Below are 19,682 nucleotides of genomic sequence, written 5' to 3' on the forward strand. Positions count from 1 at the left end.
AACTGAAAGGGAGGAGGGCTCCTGGCCACAGCCCAGTAAATATGCCAACGGAGATAAAAGTACCTACTGAGCTTTTTCTCCACCCATACCTCTTGCTCTTTAGTCTCCCTCTCTTGCTCTTTCTCTTTCCCTTTCCTCTCTCCTCCTCTCTGCCAATGTCTCAACTCTCTCATCGCCACAATCTTCTCTTCCTTCTCTGATCAACTCCAACTCTGTCCTCCCTCAAAGGCTTAATTTTGCACACTCCCTTAACTGGCCAAAACTTGGACTTAGATTTTTAAATTTTTATTCTTTTATACAAATACTTTTTGAATTTCATTTGGAAAATAGCTGTGGTGAGCACATCTTATTCTCACTTATCTCTTTTTATATGAGAAATGAGAGGCCCAGTGCACGACATTCATGCACTTGAGGGGTGGGCAGTGTCCCTCGGCCCAGCCTGCACCCTTGGGTGATGTCCACCTGCCAGTTTAGGCCTGCTGCAGAAGCTGAGCCCCCCTGGTGGTCAGTGGGCATCATAGCAACCGGTCGTTCCACCATGCATTCGATTTGCATAATAGAGTTTTATTATATGTGATATGTCTTTTAAAAATATCTCCATTTCAGATTCAGTCCATTCAGAGTTGTCAGGTTGGTTCTGCTTCCAGGATCTTTTGGTGGCAAAAAATTGGGGGTGGAGGCAGACAGAGGGTCACACAGTGTGTGCACCTTCTTTGGCCTCAGGAATCTCTGCTTTAGCTCTTCTGGGAATCCGGGCCAGGCTGCATTGGGGGGGGGGGGGTGTAAATTTTTTTATTATTGATTTCAGAGAGCAGGGGTGAGGGAAAGAGGGATAGAAACATCCACGAGAGAATCAGTTGTCTCCTGCGCACCCCCTACTAGGGATCAAGCCTGCAACCCAGGCATTTGCCCTGACCGTGACCTCTCCTGGTTCATAGATCGGCACGCAACCACTGAGCTACTCTAGCCGGGCCTCCTGGGTCTTTAATGTCCACATGTTGCTTTGAGTTGCTGGGAGGTTTTCCTTCTTTGAGAGACAGTCCTTCCGTGGGGAGAACGGGCGCCCCCTCCTGGCCCACGTCCTGCAGGCCCCTCCTGGCGCCCAATGCTGAGCTCTGAGCAGGTTGGCCCAGCGGGAGCGCCCGGTCCCTTCAGCGTCCTGCGGCCAGGACATGTTTTCTCCATCATCATCGTCCTAGGGTCCATCAGGACCAGGACATGAAGGCCTTTTCCACAACGAGGAATCCGGTGCTAAGCCACGGGGGCTCTTCAGGAGATGGCAAGATGGCAAACCCCTCCTCCCGGGGCTGGTTGTAGATCGTGGTTCTTTGGGGGAGAAAGGAAGTGGGGTGAGGTCCCTGGCCCTCCAAGAACTTCCCTTCATTAATTCACAGCAATTTGCTCTTCCTGCTGTAAGGAAGCCGCCTCCCTGTCCCCTGGAGGGTGCTCTCCTGGGCGTGCCTTCCCATCTCCGTCCAGAGCCAGGTGCCCAGGTGCCACCAGGAGCCGGTCTGCCGGGCCCCTCGCCCCGCTGCCCACGCCGCACTTCTCGCTGCTGTTCCCCGCGGCCCCGGGCTCCTGAGTCCTGGCAGGAGGACAGTGCCTCCTTTGTGTGGGCGACAATGGGGGAACCAGAGAAAGGGACCCGGTCCGAGCTGGCAGCTGTTGCCGATCGGGATGCCAGCTCCTCCGGGCCCGCAGCCTCTCCCTCTTGCTTCGCTGAGCGCACACAAAGAGGACGAGCCGCCCCGGCTCCCTTCCCAACAGCATCCTGGCAGCGCATTCCGATGCCCTGAGCGAAGGCCAGGCCAATGTGAGGGGCCCGTGGGCATCTCAGCCACCGGGCATCGCATCACCGCTCAGCGGGCCAGCGGCAGCTGTGGCCTGCGGGAGGGCATCTCAGAGCTGGCCTCCTGTGCGGGGCCTGGGAGCTGGCTGCGAGGAAGAGGAAGGAGGAGGAAGAGAAAGGAGGAGGAAGGCCTGGGGCGGGCTGTCTGGCAGGAACACTGCTGAGCCGATCGCTGGGCCCGTTGCAAGGCTGTAGGGCTGATGAGGTCTGAAGGACGAAGGCTGGTGTGGGTAAAAGCAAAGCCGGGCGCTCAGAGGGCCTCCACAGCCGGTTACCCCGAGAAGCAGGCCCCCCCGTAGGTGAAGGCGAAGTCCCTCGCTTTGGAGGTGCCAGCGGTTGACTTTGGGTGGCAGGCAGCTCCCCCCTTCCCCTCTGCCTCCCTGTAGGGGAGTTCATTTCCAAAGGGCGCCTGTAGCCAGGGAAAGGGATCGTCTGCTCGGTCCTCCCAGAGTAAGGACAAAAGGTGATGGATGGGACTTTTTCTGCCACGAATACCACTGTCGGCTCCCTGATGTTTTTATTGAACCATCTTCCTGAAGAGAGCGTTTCCCTTCACCTCCCCACCCCCTTCTTTTCACTGGCCCACACCAGCGCGAGAGGGAAGGCTTTTGTTGACACGTTTGAAGGATCAGATTAAAAAATCAATTTGTCTGACTGACCATTTGCCTGACCAGCTCCAGCAGGGAGTGTGTAAGGAGGCTCCCTGGTCATGGCAATACCACCTCCTAAAACAGGAGGTGTGAGAGGCCCGTGACATGGCCAGGTCTGTGCTGCTAAAAACGGCCCCGGCAGGAAGGAAGCCTTGGACAATGTGAGAGTATTTGTGTTTAATTGACTGTGAATGCCACCGAACCGTTCTCAGCCCTTGTGGACATGGGGTTTTTTTTGTGTGTGTGTGTTTTTTTAAAATATATTTTATTGATTTTGTAGAGGGAGGGAGAGAGATAGTTAGAAACATCCATGAGAGAGAGTCATCTATCAGCTGCCTATTGCACACCCCCTACTGGGGATATGCCCGCAACCAAGGTATATGCCCTTGACCGGAATCGAACCCGGGACCTTTCAGTCCCCAAGCCGACACTCTATCCATTGAGCCACACCGGTTTTGGCTGGACATGGTTTTAACTCTCCCTAAGAATCACCGATTACCCACAGTTCCAGGAAGCGGACCTTTCCCAAAACTTTTCCCCCCCTTACAACATTTATAGAATCTCTGCTCCAGTGAACTGGCCAGATAACAGAGATCCGCATGCGCTGATCTATAGGAGTGAGCTGCAGGAAGGCGGCTTCTTGGGTGTGCTGAGCACCCAAGGTTATGGGAAGAGAAGATGCTAGAAAGACCAGTGCTCATGGTTCCTTTTTAAAGCCTCTGCTATGAATGGATGGGGTGCATATCAGTGTTCACAAACTTTTCTTTCTGTTTACCAGAACCAACAAATAAAATATAAATGTATTTACACTGTGACCTGGCCACACTCCTACATACACACACACGCACACATGCACGCACCCATACACACACACACACACACACACACGTTAAATAACGTTTCACAAAACAGGCTTACAGAGGTCATACAGTACCAGGGCCAGTAGCAATACCCAAGTAGTCTAACCTCGGAGCCTGAATCCTTTATCACGGTAATGTAATTTTTTTTTAAAAAGAATGTGCTTCTAAAATACCTTAATAAAGAAATTTTTAAAAAGGAAATAGCTACATCAGCCATGAATGTGATGGTTGAAAAATAAAACTGCCAGCGATTGGCTGGAAGTAAGTTGAAATACTGCCTTTTAGATTAAGCCCGGTGGTTATCACCTGCTTACAAATTGTGGTTCAAAATTGAGATGAGATGCAATCACTATTCCCAACAATTTCTAACCTAACTTTTAAAGACTTGCCTTGTGTACCAGACCAGATGCATAGAATCATAGGACTATACTTCTTTATTATTTTACAATCTAGTCTATAAGGAGTGCAGAAGGAGATACTTCAGTGAAAAGAAGAATACGCTATAGACAGAGATTCCATGGGATTTGTTTCATGCCCACCCCACCCCCAGCCCCTCCCTGCACTGGGGCCCTCTTGCTCACTCACCTTCCGGAGGGTCCCGTGTGCACTTGCTCCAGCACTGGGCTGCTGCTTTAGGACACAAGACCCCAGTTTTCGATCTGTAGCCGTAAAGTGTCTTATTGTATTTTTAGAGTTCAACTTTCTTATTTAAAAGGAAAAAAAAAAAAAAAGACATCACCTTATATTCAAGTGAATACGGTACTTGCCAGAGCTCACTCTTGGGCCCCTTGCTGTGTGTCTGCCTGTCTTGAAATTCTAGGAGGGCTGAGCACAGGCGGCTTTCTTCAGATGCGTGTTTGAGAAGCCCACCGCGGAGAAGGCGTGCATCTAAGATATAATAAAAACGGAAACAGAACAATATTCAGGAACCAGCAGCTGCCATCCCCCTCTCCCGTTGTTTCTGGGCCCGATCTGATGGCCCTGCACGAGTGCTGGAACGCAGTGAGGAGGAGAAAGACGGTTCAATACAGACGGCGCCTTCATCAGATTTCATGTTTCAAAGCCAGGGGCAGGAAGCATTGGAGGGCACACAGCGAGACACACTGACGTGTAGGACATAGGTTCCTAGCAGAGGGAGAATAAAATCCATACAAATAACGGAGCCTTGGGAACGTGACATTATTTATGTACTAGAGGCCCAGTGCACGAAATTCGTGCAAGGGGCTCGGCCCTCGCAGCCCCAGCTTCATCTGAAGGTCATCCGGATGGTCGTTCTGCTGTCGGTTCTAATTAGCATATTAGCTCTTTATTATATTTATGAATTATTCTTTAATACTTGGCTGAATACACACTTTATTTATCCTAGAAGCTATACTAAAATATTATGTCAAAAGAAATCTGACTTAAAGTATAGACTTGCAGACTTCCACATATGTATTTACGAAACACTTACCTCGTCTCGGCCCTCAAAAAACCATGAATTTGGTGTACATACATTGTGCCGAACTGACTGCCAAAAGACTGTCTTCATCAATAAAAAGGCAAATACATATGAACCCATTTGCCTTTCAAAGTGACTTCGGCCTACAATACCCAGCTCTCGGAATAGCTCTAGGTCGGAAGCGGTGGGCAGGAGCCTCTGAGAAGAGATGGTGTGAGATGGACCGGTACACAGAGCCGAAGGCGGGAGGGAAAGAACGCATCGCGGAGGAAGAACACGCTGCTGCCTGGTACTCCCGGCAGAGAGGTGCAGCTTACTGTGTCCGTGCCACTCGCTGGCCGAAGACGCACAGGCCTCAGTGGTGATGAGCTCAACCAATGATGGGAAGGAGAGAGACCCCCCTGACAGGAAGTATTGGAAGCAGAGGGAAGTCAAGAGATGTCTGAGTTGTGGTTCAGACCTGAGGATGAACTGGGGTCTGGGGTACTCTGAAAACATATTAGCCCATTTTAAAATATATAGATTTTATTGATTTTTTACAGAGAGGAAGGGAGAAGGATAGAGAGTTAGAAACATCAATGAGAGAGAAACATCGATCAGCTGCCTCCTGCACACCCCTTACTGGGGATGTGCCTGCAACCAAGGTACATCCCCTTGACCAGAATGGACCTGGGACCCTGCAGTCCATAGGCCGATGCTCTATCCACTGAGCCAAACTGGTTAGGGCAGATTAGCTCATTTTAATGCTGAAGTGTGGAAGTAGCGTCATCCCAATAAATAGATACTTACCCCTAGGGCAAGCATCCAAGAAGCCAAGTTCATACTAAAGCCAGGGTTGGCCTCCTGGCCCGTGGGAGCTGTATTTGGTTTTTTCAGGGGCAGAGGGTACAGTAAACTCAGTCACATAAGACCTGGGTTCATGTTTCCCTCCATTTCACTCGGTGTAAACTAAGGCAACAGAGAGTGACCAAGTTGTCTTTTAATCTGCCTCATAGGTTGCGGTTAGAAATAAGACTCTATTGGGTGCTAAGCAAGTGCTTACTATGGAACGTATAAGTGATATGATTCAAATACAAATGAAATCATAAACGGAAGTTCCTGGCTTCAATTCCCGCACAAGCTCTTTACCATTGAATTAAGATTTGGGGGCCAACCCAGCCAGTTAGCTGGCAACCATGGGCATGATTTTTTCATACTTTACCTAACTCTTAACTATTTTAGTATGAACAGGTCACTACCTAAATGCTAGCCATCTGATACTGATCATTTAATTATAATATAACCTTTTCATGTATTTCTAGAAATACCATTTTAAATAGCACAATGAGCTATAATTAGGTTAGCCTATATGTGGATTTTACCGTTGTAATGGGGAAAAAGAGAAGGAAGAAAATACCTAATGAAACAAAAGAGCCCGTAATCTTATCTTTTGAGATTTTTGTGTCTTTTGCATTGTTTTTTCATCCAGAGAGGCATCAAGATGTGATCCGTTTGACAAGAAATGTTAAAAGTCATGCCTCCTAAGATAACACCTTGCCTGAGGTAGACTGTGAACACGTCCTGAAAGTGAGAAGAATGTTTCACATGACATGAGATACTCCAGGCCTGTGATGGAAAGCAGGGTCCGAAAAATGAGAATCCCACCCAAATACTTCATTAACTTATTTATTTATTTATTTATTTACTTATTTATTTATTATTGATTTCAGAGAGGAAGGAAGAGGGAGGGAGAGAGATAGCCATGATGACAGAGAATCTTGGATCGGCTATCTCCTGCAAGTCCCCCACTGGGGATCGAGCCCACAACCCGGGCATGTGCCCTTGATTGGAATCGAACCTGGGACCTTTCAGTTCAAAGGCCAATGCTCTATCCACTGAGTTAAACCGGTGAGGGCCCAAAAGAGGGTTTTGAATAGATTAGGTGAAATGAAACAGCAGAGAGGCAATTGGAAAACTTAGGCCTTATACTGTAATTCAATTGTACTTTAAACACAAATTGAAGAACCCTAGCTGATTTGGCTCAGTAGGTAGAGTGTCAGTTGTAGGCTGAAAGGTCCCAGGTTCGATTCCAGTCAAGGGCAAATGCCTGGGTTGCGGGGTCAATTCCCAGTAGGGGACGTGCAGAAGGCAGATGATCAGTGATTCTCTCTCATCATTGATGTTTCTATTTCTCCCTCTTCCCTCCTCTCTTAAATCAATAAAAATATATTATTAAAAATAATAATAATAATTTTTTTTAAAATATACTTTATTGATTTTTTACAGAAAGGAAGGGAGAGAGAGATAGAGAGCTAGAAACGTCGATGAGAGAGAAACATCGAACAGCTGCCTCTTGCACACCCCCTGCTGGGGATGTGCCCGCAACCAATGTACATGCCCTTGATCGGAATCGAACCTGGGACCTTTCAGTCCGCAGACCGACGCTCTACCACTGAGCCAAACCAGCTTCGGCAAAAAAAAAAATAATAATAATAATTTAATGGCAGTTAATCTGTGTGAGTCGCCACAGTGCTTGGATTTGAGATATGCTTAGATTATTCTGCCTGAAAATGTTTGACTCTCTTCATCCACAAACACACACATACACACAACATACTACTTACTGTTCACACTCATAGCTTCTCCAACTACTGGTGGTTGGTGCAATGATAGTGGTAACTGAGGAAAGAATTTTATTGCTTTTTCAAATCAATCGAGAGACACGTGAAATCAACTTCTTGGGGCAGAGAACAGTTAATAGTGTGTTTGTGGAGCAGCTGGTGCTTAGCCATTCTGTGGCTTTCCCCTTCACCTGAGATGCCAGATTGAATTTGGAGCCAAATTCGCATGTTCGAATCTCATTGCCCAGTGGGTTGAGTGTAGGGAAGTGTAGAAGGAAATACTGTGCCCATCCGCTTTCGCTGGCGAATCCTCTGTACTGACTTCCTGAGAATCTCCTGTTTGCCTTCCCCAGGAATGGCGGCTCTGGATAGAAAGGCGTCGGGGAAGATGGGAATGCGAGCTGTCGTCTATTACATGACTACGACCATCATCGCCGTGGTGATTGGCATCATCATGGTCATCATCATCCACCCGGGAAAGGGCACAAAGGAGAACATGCACCGGGAAGGCAAGGTCATACAGGTGACGGCTGCAGACGCCTTCCTGGACCTGATCAGGTGCGTCCTCCGAGCCCATCCCCTCCGGTCCGTTCTGACCTCCCAGTCCCTCTTATCTGGGGGAGCTAATCAAGCCCTGAAAGAGGGGTCTAAATGAACCCGCCTTGCTGGGCTTAAAATGGTCACATCTTTGCTTCGTTCTAACAGAACTTAAAATTAGGCTCCAGGTTCAGTCTTAGGAGGAAGAGGTAAGAAGAGCAAGGAGCGGACAGAGAGGGATTTTGAGAGCCCTGCTTTTAGGATTTAAATCTGATCGCTCAGTCCCCTCTCAACCCTGCAGCTCCCCTGGAATGTTAATAATTCTTTACTTACTGTACTTTTCTCAAATCTAGCTTTTTAAGGCTTTTATTCTAGTGTAGCCTATTTATTGGACTCTTCTAATTCAGAACCTGAGATCTATATTGTCATTATTATCATTCATTACACATAACCATTTCTTTCCAAAAGGGACTTTAGCGATCATCTAGTCATTCCTATTTCAAGGTCTTTTTTTGGTACTGTTTATGAGAAAGGAGTTGGCCAAGCAGTAATAAAAGGTTAAAGGATGACTTCTTTAGCATTGTTTTATGCACTAACCACACACTGATTATCACTGAATCGTATCTAATATTGAAACAAACTTGGTGATCGAGTTGGTCTTACATGGGACTATGACATATATGTCAAAGTTTAATCCTGGAGCCCTCTGCTTGCTCTCTCTGCCCTTGCATCCATCAGGTCCTGGCAGGAAGCAAATGTCATTTTTCAAAAGGATCATTGAAAAGGGCTTGCACTGGTGCAGGCAGAGTTAAGGGAACTTAAGAGGGATGGTGTGGCACCAGGGATAGGAAGCTGTTTTGGTTCTACCTCAAGTCAGGGATAAGGGCAGGAGTGTTCCTGGGACTCAGGAAGAGCTGTGGCAATTTTGAAGGGAGGGAGCTGCTGCTCGACCTGGTAGAGAGAGAGCTGGAAGAACATGAACATCCACTTCTCTCTTTCCTACTCGGATCTTTCAGAGTGCCCCTGGACAAACCCAACAGGAAGCCATAGGCAAGAAAGCTCATGTGCTGTGGTCCCGGGTCAGCCTCCCAGGGCACAGAGCAGCATGGAGAGTGGATCTAGAAGGGCGAAAGGAAGGTATCCCAGCACAGGCCTCTACATTCCCACCTGCTTAGCATCCCCCACTTACCGTGTAGCCCCACCCAGACTGTCGACCCCAAACTTAGTCGTTTCCTCCCTTCCTTACAAACTTATTGGCAAAGTAACTGGTTTACCAATCCTAGATACCAGCCCAATGGGGATCCCAATTGATCATCTGAAAAAAAAAAACTCCTACAGATTTTATTTCATATGCCAACTCAGCAACCAGATCTGGGACAGGCAGATTCAACAGAGAGCTGGGGAACAAAGGGCCTCTTCGGCCATACTTCTCAATTCCTACTATGGGTGACTTTGTACCATCTGTATGTAAGCGTGACTCAGCCCCACTGGACCTCTTCTTGAAAGTTAATTCAGGGAGTTAATTGCAAAAATCTGAAGATAACTAGCTACCCTATAACATTTCATATCAAGTTGTCACCCAATTGCTATCTCTTATTTAGTTCATACAGTTAATTAAGGCTTGTCACCATTTTCCCCCCATAACTATTTATCCTCAGGTAGTTTGAATTAGAAGTATTTTATATATTCTCTTTCAGTACAATTTCTATTCCTTGTTTGAACTGTTGGGATCTTGTTATTCCCAATCTGGTTGGTCCATCAGAGTACCATATGTTCTGCCCTTCCTGGCTGCAGTGGTAACTATGTGACTAACCTGTCCCCACCCAATCACGTGGCTTAAACATTCATCCTTCAATCTCCTGAACTCCCATTTCTCTTGAGGTGTGTAGAAGCAGAGCCATAGAGTGTCGATGGGAAGGGATAGGAAACAGGATGGTCTAGGCAGAAGGAAGAAAAGGATAAGAATTTATAACCTTCAAATATGACTTTGACAGCGTTCAACTGTTACAGTCTCAGACTCTACAACTGCCCAGGCAGGCCCTGTCTCCTTCCCCCACGGTCTTCAACCTTGGAGCTCTTATAGTTTAAGCCAATTTCCTCTTTAACAGATGAGTCTCTGAGACCTAAACGGATGCCAGGACTTGGCCAAGGTCACGCATCTGGTTAGAGACTCCTCCGCTAGTGTATTGCTCCTTATCTTCTCCCCGCCATAAATTCAAACACTGCTCGGAGGAAGTGACAGATCTTACCACAGAGGCCTCAAGGTCAAATGTTGTGGTCCTTACTCCCATTAGTCAACAGAGGAGCCTCAGAAGCGCCAGCAATTCAGTGTCAACGTCCCATCCCCCAGAGGACCTCTAGGAGGAACTCTTAGAGAACAAAATTCCACAGTCTGACCATGACAGGGCACCATACCAGAACGGCCATTACTGAATAATAACTGCGATGAACCAGAATACTTTGACAAAAGGCATTTCCATTCTCACTTTGATTCTTCCAAGGAACAGGGTTTTGATGATATAATGTCTGAACGAAGGACCCCATTGTCTGACAAGAGGACAGGTGACTTAAGTTTGGGACTTCCCTGAAAAATAGGAACTACGTGGGCTACACTTAGGGATGATTATAAGTCGCATTTTAAATCATAAAACCCACCAAAATCTTTCTCCTTTTCCATTTGCCGCTTTGCTCCATGCAGTTTTTCCCTTAGGCAGAATGAAAGCGTATTTAAGGCGTTAACTTATTATTTGGAAAAATTTTTCCAATGACTGTTATTTTCTTTGCAGGAATATGTTCCCTCCAAACCTGGTGGAAGCCTGCTTTAAACAGGTAAACACTCTACAGCTGCTAATTACCTTAGTAATTCCTCTCTGGCACACCAACATAGCGGGCCCTCTTTCTTATTTTATTTTTGTCCAAATCTCTACAAGAAGAAACAATTTCTTAACCAGATGGGAACGTACTGGAGCTTTCTAATGAATTTAGGAAGCAGGGGTGGGTCTTACCTTACTCCAAATGCTTATTAGTTGCCAAATACTCCGTGTCTTACATACAAAGAGCTTATTGAGCCTCTGTTATTTATAAGAAGGCCAATCAGGACACTCCCTCCCTCTTCCCACCCCCACATCCCACACACAGAAGCCCACCAAGCAGGCAAACTCCAATATGAAATTCATTTACAAGCTGTTTTAAAGGTTAGGGAGATTATTCAAGTTTCTGAATTTGATTTTTTTTAAATCATTGGGCCATTAAAAAAAAAAAAGTCTGCTAAAGGCTTATGGATTCTAAAGGAGTAACCATATCAGAAAGAAACGGAATCTTTATGAACTGAACGCCTCATATGTGTGATGGATGTCATTGTCTTCATTTCACTGGTGAGGCAGCCCATCTAGGATGACCCAGGCATTGTATGTATGACGGACACAAGGTCTCACAAGTAGTAAATGACAGCCCCAGATTCAAACCCACTGTATGGACTCCACATTCTGTCATCTTTCTGCTCCAACCATCTGCTTCCGAGGAAGGAGCATCCCCCCTGGAGGCTATAGTGAGCTCCAGTTCCTTTCAGCCTCAGATATCCAAGCAACTCTGGGCCCTATGTGTTTTGAATACAAATATCTTAATAATAAAAGTGTAATATGCTAATGAGACTGGACATCCTTCCAGATGAAGCTAGGGCTTCTAGGGAAGCCCAGGTCCCTGGTGCCAGAGGGAAGCGGCCCAGCAGCTGGGTGAGGGGAAGCCTACTGTTGCATGAATTTCATGCACCAGGCCTCTAGTATTTACTATTAGGGGCTACACTTCATAAAGTTCATTCTAACCTCGCTTGAATAAAAAAGGCTTTGTTGCCCAGATATGAAAAGGAAAATAATTAGACTTTCTGGGTTCAATAATAGTTCCCAAACGTTTTTCCAGATGGTGTCATTTTACCCTCGTTATAATTCCCTAACCTCTCTGCTTAGGATTGGTAAGCAAACAAAACAAGCTCCCAATTTCATGGAGGACCAAGTTTTACACTTATAAGCCACCCTTTGTTTTTTCCACCCTTTTTAAAAATTCTATTGACTATTTTTAATAGGTAATACATGCACACACTGCAAAATTCTAACAAAAAGCCTAAAAGGCCAAAATCTAACTTCTTTTATTCAAAAACAACTGTAACCATGAATAAAAAGCTCTTTTTAATCTGACCAGCCAAACCCAGTACTCTGGGGCTGGCTCTTCTAGTTAGTCAGCTGGCACTGGGGGACATAAAAAATGCTGGTTTCTGGCAGCACTAGGAAAGTGCTGGTGACTCGTGTAGATTTCTTGCACTTGGTTTTGGGTTCCATTTACAGTTTTTTGAAGGGGAAGCAAATGTATTTTCCCAGATCTGTTTCTGGTCTTAGGTCAGAAATTGCCTGTGGCTACCATTTCTTCACCAACATGAAGGCCAGGAATTCTGCTCGCATTAAAACCATAGAGGGATGGGGGCTTTAGTTGGTAATACATTTTATTTAGTAATATACTTGGCATCCCCTGTCTGAAATATTTATGTAGAATCTCTGGGGAAAGACCACTTTCTGAATAAAAGCAGAAATACCACTATGGACTTGAGAAGTGGGCTCAACTATTAATCGAGCACCTATTCTCAAGAATTGATACTCTCAGGGATGCTTAAGACTTGTTTGGAGATTTAAAATTTTTAATACCCCCTGAAATCTCCAACTGAGTCCAGTCGCTGAAGGACACTGTTATTGAGCACCATTAGCCGCCACTCATTTAAAATGTACATGATGCTCTCATATATTCTATTTCATTTGATCATCATACCAACCCTGCGAGGTAGAACCAGCATGGTTAGCTATCCCTGCTGCACAGCTGTGGAACATGAGCAAAAGGATGTTGATGATGTGTCCATAATCCCATAGCATGAACCCGTGGACAGTAAAGGGATACAGTATTGTGAATATTTGTGTTTACGGGGTGTTTTTTTTAAAGCTGTTATACTCATTTTATTAGGGTTTCTGAATAAAGCAAAAGCACATATGTATATTTAGTCAAACATCTCCAACCAGATATGTCTTTCCTATTATGATTTATTATGTGTATGTGTGTGTGTGAGTGTGTGCTGAGGAAGTAGTAGAGGTTTGTCAGAGATTAGATAGATAGATGATAGATACTTTCTTTTAAAAATATTTTTATTGATTTCAGAGAGGAAGGAAGAGGGAGAGAGAAATAGAAACATTATTGGTGAGAGAGAACCATTGATCAGCTGCCTCCTGCATGCCCCACACTGGGGAACAAGCTCACAACCCAGGCATGTACCCTAACCAGGGATTGAACCGCGACCTCCTGGTTCATAGGTCCACAGTCAACCACTGAGCCACACCAGCCAGGCAACAGATACTTTCTATTATAACACTATTATTTGAATGCACGGTAATATATATAATATAAAAATTGGACAACAGGAAAGTATAAAGAAGAAAAAATAGCACCTTTAATCCCTGCTGTGCCTTTTCCTTTTAAGTTTAAAACCAACTATGAGAAGAGAAGCATTAAAGTGCCCGCTGCGTCTAACGAAACACTCCTGGGTGCCGTGATCAACAACGTGTCGGACGCCATGGAGACGCTTTCCAAGATCACAGAGGAGATGATCCCCGTGCCAGGCTCTGTGAACGGGGTCAATGCCCTGGGCCTGGTCGTCTTCTCCATGTGCTTTGGCTTTGTGATCGGAAACATGAAGGAGCAGGGACAAGCCCTGAAGGACTTCTTTGACTCTCTCAATGAGGCCATCATGAGGCTGGTGGCAGTGATAATGTGGTACGTATTTCCTCTTGCGGTATATGCGATGTCAAGGTGCGTGTTGCCATCAGCATGGGTTCTGACTGAGGAAGATGCCATCAGGCAGGGTGGCCATTGCAATGATCTCATTCTGATAAGCACAAGAAAAGCAATGACTGTTTTTTTTTGTTTTTTTTCTGGAAAGGAAGATAGAAGCATCAATGATGAGAGGGAATCATTGATCGGCTGCCTCTTGCACACCTCCCACTGGGTAGCGAGCCCACAACCTGGGCATGGGCCCAGACCAGGAGTCATACCATGATCTCCTGATCTACGTTCAACCACTAAGCTACACCCGCCGGGCAAATCAGTGATTTTTCTGGGCGTGTAGTGGTCCTGAGCCCATCTGTAGGCCTCTTTTAATCAATTTGCTTCCCAGTTTTTGAAAGGTGTCAACTTTATCCCGTGCTGATGGGATCCCTCTCTCACTCCTCAATTTAAAATCTCCTTAGCTATCCCTGTAAGGCATAGTTATCGAGTGTCTACTATATGCCAAGCAAATCATGCCAGGCACTGTGGATACAGCCATGAAGAAAACCTGTAGGAATATCCTGGATCATGCATTCTTTTAAGGGAGACAGAAGATAAACAAATAAATCAACCATATGCTTCAGTCACAGGTGCCGTGAATAAAAAATAAAACAGCAGGTTTTGTTTTATGTGATGTGATTAAAAAGTGACAGGGGAGGAGGCATCAAATTTGCCTTGAAAAGGCCTCTGAGGAGGTGACCTTTTCCCGGAGTGACCTAGGAAGACAGCCATGCCAGGTGCCAGGGGAAGAGCATTCCCAGTAGCAGAGAAACAAACATAGAAGCCCCTAGACCCGTGGTCGGCAAACTGTGACTTGTGAGCCACATGCGGCTCTTTGGCCCCTTGAGTGTGGCTCTTCCACAAAATACCACGGCCCGGGCGAGTCTATTTTGAAGAAGTGGCATTAGAATAATTTTAAGTTTAAAAAATGTGGCTCTCCAAAGAAATTTCAATCATTGTCCTGTTGATATTTGGCTCTGTGGACTGATGAGTTTGCCGACCACTGCCCTAGACCACCAGAAAAACTGCCTCTATTTGAGCGCTGAGAAAGAAATGCAGTGCCTGCTGATGCCTGGGGCACTCCTGGGCAGTCGTATAGAATGCCAAGCCACAGCCTATAACAAACGTCCTTCAAATGAAGATGAGAGCAAGGGACAAAGGAGAAGGCTTCCTCCAAAAAGGAACATTGACCTTGAAGAGTAAATTCTCTCCAGCGGGGAGGAACCCTTTGACTGGCGTAACCTTTATTTTCAATCCAAAGCCCCGCTTGGCACCTGAGGCAGGAAGCCGTCCGTTTCTAAGACAAACACTCCCCAACATGACGAGAAATATTCTTGGTCTTTGTGGCACCGGAGCCCCAGGGACGTTCATTTCCCAGGAGTTTCCACAAGATGGAAATGAAAACGTGGGCACAAAGAGCGATCAGAATGGTGTCTCCACAGGAGCCCCCAAATGAAATCCCAGGGGCCCTCCTTTGAGATCCCGGCAGGGCTGGCAGTGGCCATTTATCTTCGTGTTATTAAAACGCCTGCACCTTTCACCTCTTTTATGAAAGAAGCCCATTCAAGGCCCGTTCCTAGCTGTGCATTTTGCCTGCACACTCAGCGTTGAGTTATTCGACATTTCTGCAGGCAGGTTGTCCTGTCATTCCCTGGCCTGTGTTTCTAACGGGCTTCTAAAGGCAGCATTGTATGCTTCCATCAGAAACGAGTTTCCCCCACTTCCCAGCAGCCCCCTCTCCTCGGAGCCCCTGCCTCTAGGTTCGGGAATGGGAGTTTGGTTGTCCTTGGCGGCCCACGTCGGAGGGAGCAGAATGCCGGGCTGCGGGTCCTTTAGGCCCCGGGCTGCTCCCACACGGACAAGCCATTCTTTGTCTCGGCCGTCCATTCCCACTGGGTCTCCGGGGAAAGATCCCCAGGGCAGCCGCCGCCTGTGGTTAATAATTACTTAATGAGAACACCTGTCACCTGGCGGTGGCGGAGACAGGCACGTTATTAATTCCAGCAGCTCGGAGTTTAGTGTGTGGTTGCCTTCTACCTGTAGCAAGTGGTACTGGTTTTCCGTTTGCACAGTATCGGCATCTCCTCTTAGGAGACATTTGCGTCCAGGAGTTGAAGCCGAATATGAAGTGATAGTGTGTCATGTGGAATGTGGGAAGACATAAAAAAAAGCGTCCTTGAATGAGAGTGCTGACTGCAGATCTAACACACTGACAGGCACCAATGGGCCTCTTGCTGTCGCTTAGGGCCTGGGCTCTGCGGGGGGAAGGGGTCCTAAAGGCTGGGTCAGGGTGGATTATGGTGGTTCCGAGCACTGAGCAGGGGCATGGATGGCATCTGAGGACCCGAAAAGGGACCCAGGGGTAGTGAGAATTATCTGGAAAAAAAGAGGCGGGTAACCAAACCTGGTCTTTTCTCACCCATGTTACCCAGTGGTCGGCAAACTCATTAGCCAACAGAGCTAAATACCAACAGGACAACGATTGACATTTCTTTGGAGAGCCACATTTTTTAAACCTAAACTTCTTCTAACGCCACTTCTTCAACATAGACTTGCCCAGGCCGTGGTATTTTGTGGAAGAGCCACACTCAAGGGGCCAAAGAGCCGCCTGTGGATCGCGAGCCGCGGTTTGCCGACCACGGCCCTAGAGAAGTTCTGAGTGAGAGGGAGGCCTGATCCCGCAGTGTTCATATTTAAATTTATGTCTGAAAGAGAAAAGAAGGCAGTTCGGTTTCTCCCAGGGCCAGCGCGGCCCGTTGGCGATCAGACTCCCACTGTCCCGTGTCCCCGCGCAGGTATGCCCCCCTGGGCATCCTCTTCCTGATTGCAGGCAAAATAGTGGAGATGGAGGACATGGGCGTGATCGGCGGCCAGCTGGCCATGTACACCGTGACGGTCATCATCGGCCTGCTCATCCATGCCGTCATCGTGCTGCCGCTGCTCTACTTCCTGGTGACGCGGAAAAACCCGTGGGTGTTCATCGGGGGGCTGCTGCAGGCGCTCATCACGGCGCTGGGCACCTCCTCCAGGTGAGCGGCCCGCTCCCGGCAGAAAACGCACCTCGGGCTGGACTGGGAGCCAGAATCCTGGGTTCGGGTGGAGGAAGACCTGGTGGGGTGGGCAGGTTCAAACCTCCAGGCGTAGGAATTGGCTTTTTCACTCCGGATGCTAGCCAGACCTACTTTGGGATTCAAGGAATGGCTGGGTGTATCCCTGTGGGGGCACCAAAGGGAATGGACTCTCCTTCCTGTAGAGCTGGCCTGAGGGAGAGATGGCATCACCTGGCACAGGCTGTGGCGATGGGAAATGATGACAGATGAGGCCTCACAGAGGGCCCAGAAGCGGGAGAGTTGCCAGGTCCTCCACTAAGAGGACCCCCCTGTTCCTGACCAGGCTCCCCTAAGTATGTGGGTGCTGACTCGGTTCCTTGAACAGGAAGGAACTCTGTGTCCGAAATACCACACCCTCAGGCCCGGTCCGCACCTTCAGGCTGCTCCGCTGACATGCCCTGTGTTCCTCTCCCCAGTTCGGCCACCCTGCCCATCACCTTCAAGTGCCTGGAAGAGAACAACGGCGTGGACAAGCGCGTCACCAGGTTCGTGCTTCCGGTGGGGGCCACCATTAACATGGACGGGACCGCCCTCTATGAGGCTCTGGCTGCCATCTTCATCGCCCAAGTCAACAACTTCGACCTGAACTTCGGACAGATTATCACGATCAGGTACCAGGAAAGTTCTACATGTTGTGTTAAGATTCACTTTCAATGATGAGACAGTGATCCCGGGATCAGGTGAAGAAACTGGTGGGAAGGCACTCGCCCATAAATGGGAGCAGGGTTTGTGGGAATAGGTGTATTTTTTATATTTATTTCATTTACTTTTTTAATTGCAAATGTGCACATTCATTAATAATGAAATTCTAATGATACAGAAATGTATAAGGTCAACCGTGAAACTTGCCTGCCACCATCACTCCCCACCGTGCTGTAGGTGGCACTGTTGATGTTTGGCGCATCAAGAATTTTGCTTATGCGGAGACATGCGCACCCTTTTACTTGTGGTCAGTGGAATCACACCACACTTAGCACTGGCCACTTGATTGATGTACTTCTTAGCATATCTTCTGTAAATATGCCTCACTCTTTCTCTTTGAAGAAACACCCAGAAATATGTAATGTATAGAAACAGAAAAATACATCTTTCTGCAGAATAAATAGCATGGATATTTCTCACTTCCATTATTAAAGGCATTTAAGAAAGGAAGTAACAGTGACTTCAGACAAAACTGCATTTCTCTCGTGTGGGCTCGGCCCCGCAAGCCCTGGAGGCTGGGAGGTGTCCCCTGTGTGCCGGGCCCAGGCCTGTGGGCCCATCGTCCCTGGGTGTCACCCTCACCCAGAGGGTCCAAGGTGGCTCAGCGCAACCTCCAAATTTTAGCCACAGGGAAGAAGAGGAGATGCACAGTCGCTTAGTTGCTTTCATGCATGTCTCCTTGGCCAGCAGTGTGTCTAAAGGAGTCCAAGGGAGGCTGGGAAATGTAGTCTTCACTCCGAACAGCCACACACCAGCTACTAATCCCAATCCGTGGAAAGGGCCAATGTGGGGGAGCCATGACTAGTCTCTTATCACTTTATCAATACTGTACACCTACGTAAGACGTAACTACTTTTAAAGCATGTTCATGTTCTCACCCGCCTATCAAATAGGTCTTTAACAAACTGAGCCCCAGGCAGGACTATGTACCTCACAAACCAGGTCCACACTGTCTCCATAAAAAATATTTATAGTGCTACAGAACCTAGTAGCACCATTGATAAATCTGTGGTTTTTCTCTGACCTCATTAACCATGCAAGTTCAGCATGTTTACAGTCCTCCACTTGGACAGAGAAATTCTTGGAAACAATTTGTTCTTGAACTACACAGTATTTTAATTTTTTAATATATTTTATTGATTGTTTTTTACAGAGAGGGAGAAAGAGTTTAAAACATCGATGAGAGAGAAACATCAATCAGCTGCCTCCTTGATACATGCCCTTGACCGGAATCGAAGTAGCTCTGAGACCCCTAAGTCCGCAAGCTGATGCTCTAGCCACTGAGCCACACCGGTTAGGACTACACAGTATTCTAGACCTTATAAAATATTTCCAGGTACGTGAGTCGTCTATAACCACCAGTTTCTTCATTTAGCAATGGCAATCATAATGGGACCGACTTCTTGATCTCACCCAATGAGATCAGCCATGTAGCGTGTCAGAGGGCACCCCGTCAGCCCTTCAGAAGCGCAGTTAGCATGATGGCGAGTTCAGCGGGCTTCCTGCAGGCTCACGGTGTTTTGAACACCCGCCCGCATCTGTCCGCTGGGCCAGCCGGACGCTGCATGCTGGGTGGTGCAGGGCCCGTGGGGAGGCGCGAACCAATGGTTTCCGTTTGGGACCTTCTTCCAACAGCATCACGGCCACGGCGGCCAGCATCGGGGCGGCCGGGATCCCGCAGGCGGGCCTGGTCACTATGGTCATCGTGCTGACCTCCGTGGGCCTGCCCACCGACGACATCACGCTCATCATCGCCGTGGACTGGTTCCTGTGAGTACCCTGGGCCGCCGGCCCGCACCCACGTCCTCCTAGGGCACGGGGCGCCCTGTCCTCCTAGGGCACGGGGTGCCTGGCATGCCTGCCAGCAGGGCTCCCCCAAGGGGGCGGCCAGGCCAGCCATTAAGTTGTCTTTATTGCGTGAGCCCGAGCCCCCGACGCCATGTGCGTCCAGTCCCTCATCGGCCCGCGGGGCCCATGTGGCTGCCGCCCGTCTCACCCCATAAAGCCACCCGGATTGGGAAACCCGCGGTCACAGAGCCAGCACGGCCGCAGGCTCTCCCACATTGCACAACCGTCC

The 19,682-nt window shown here is 47.8% G+C and overlaps 1 protein-coding gene across 1 annotated transcript in view; it reads left to right on the forward strand.

Annotated features, from left to right (window-relative positions):
* The window catches only part of SLC1A3 (solute carrier family 1 member 3), a 67,592-nt gene that overhangs the window by 44,927 nt on the left and 2,983 nt on the right, over positions 1 to 19,682 (forward strand). Inside the window, exons 4-9 of the mRNA XM_036410501.2 lie at positions 7,754 to 7,958; positions 10,724 to 10,766; positions 13,450 to 13,742; positions 16,589 to 16,822; positions 17,320 to 17,514; positions 19,241 to 19,375. Of these exons, the coding sequence (XP_036266394.1) occupies positions 7,754 to 7,958; positions 10,724 to 10,766; positions 13,450 to 13,742; positions 16,589 to 16,822; positions 17,320 to 17,514; positions 19,241 to 19,375 (1,105 nt within the window). The remainder of the gene's footprint in view (positions 1 to 7,753; positions 7,959 to 10,723; positions 10,767 to 13,449; positions 13,743 to 16,588; positions 16,823 to 17,319; positions 17,515 to 19,240; positions 19,376 to 19,682) is intronic.

Source organism: Pipistrellus kuhlii, unplaced genomic scaffold (genome assembly GCF_014108245.1).
Source record: "Pipistrellus kuhlii isolate mPipKuh1 unplaced genomic scaffold, mPipKuh1.p scaffold_m20_p_4, whole genome shotgun sequence".
Classification (NCBI taxonomy): domain Eukaryota; kingdom Metazoa; phylum Chordata; class Mammalia; order Chiroptera; family Vespertilionidae; genus Pipistrellus; species Pipistrellus kuhlii.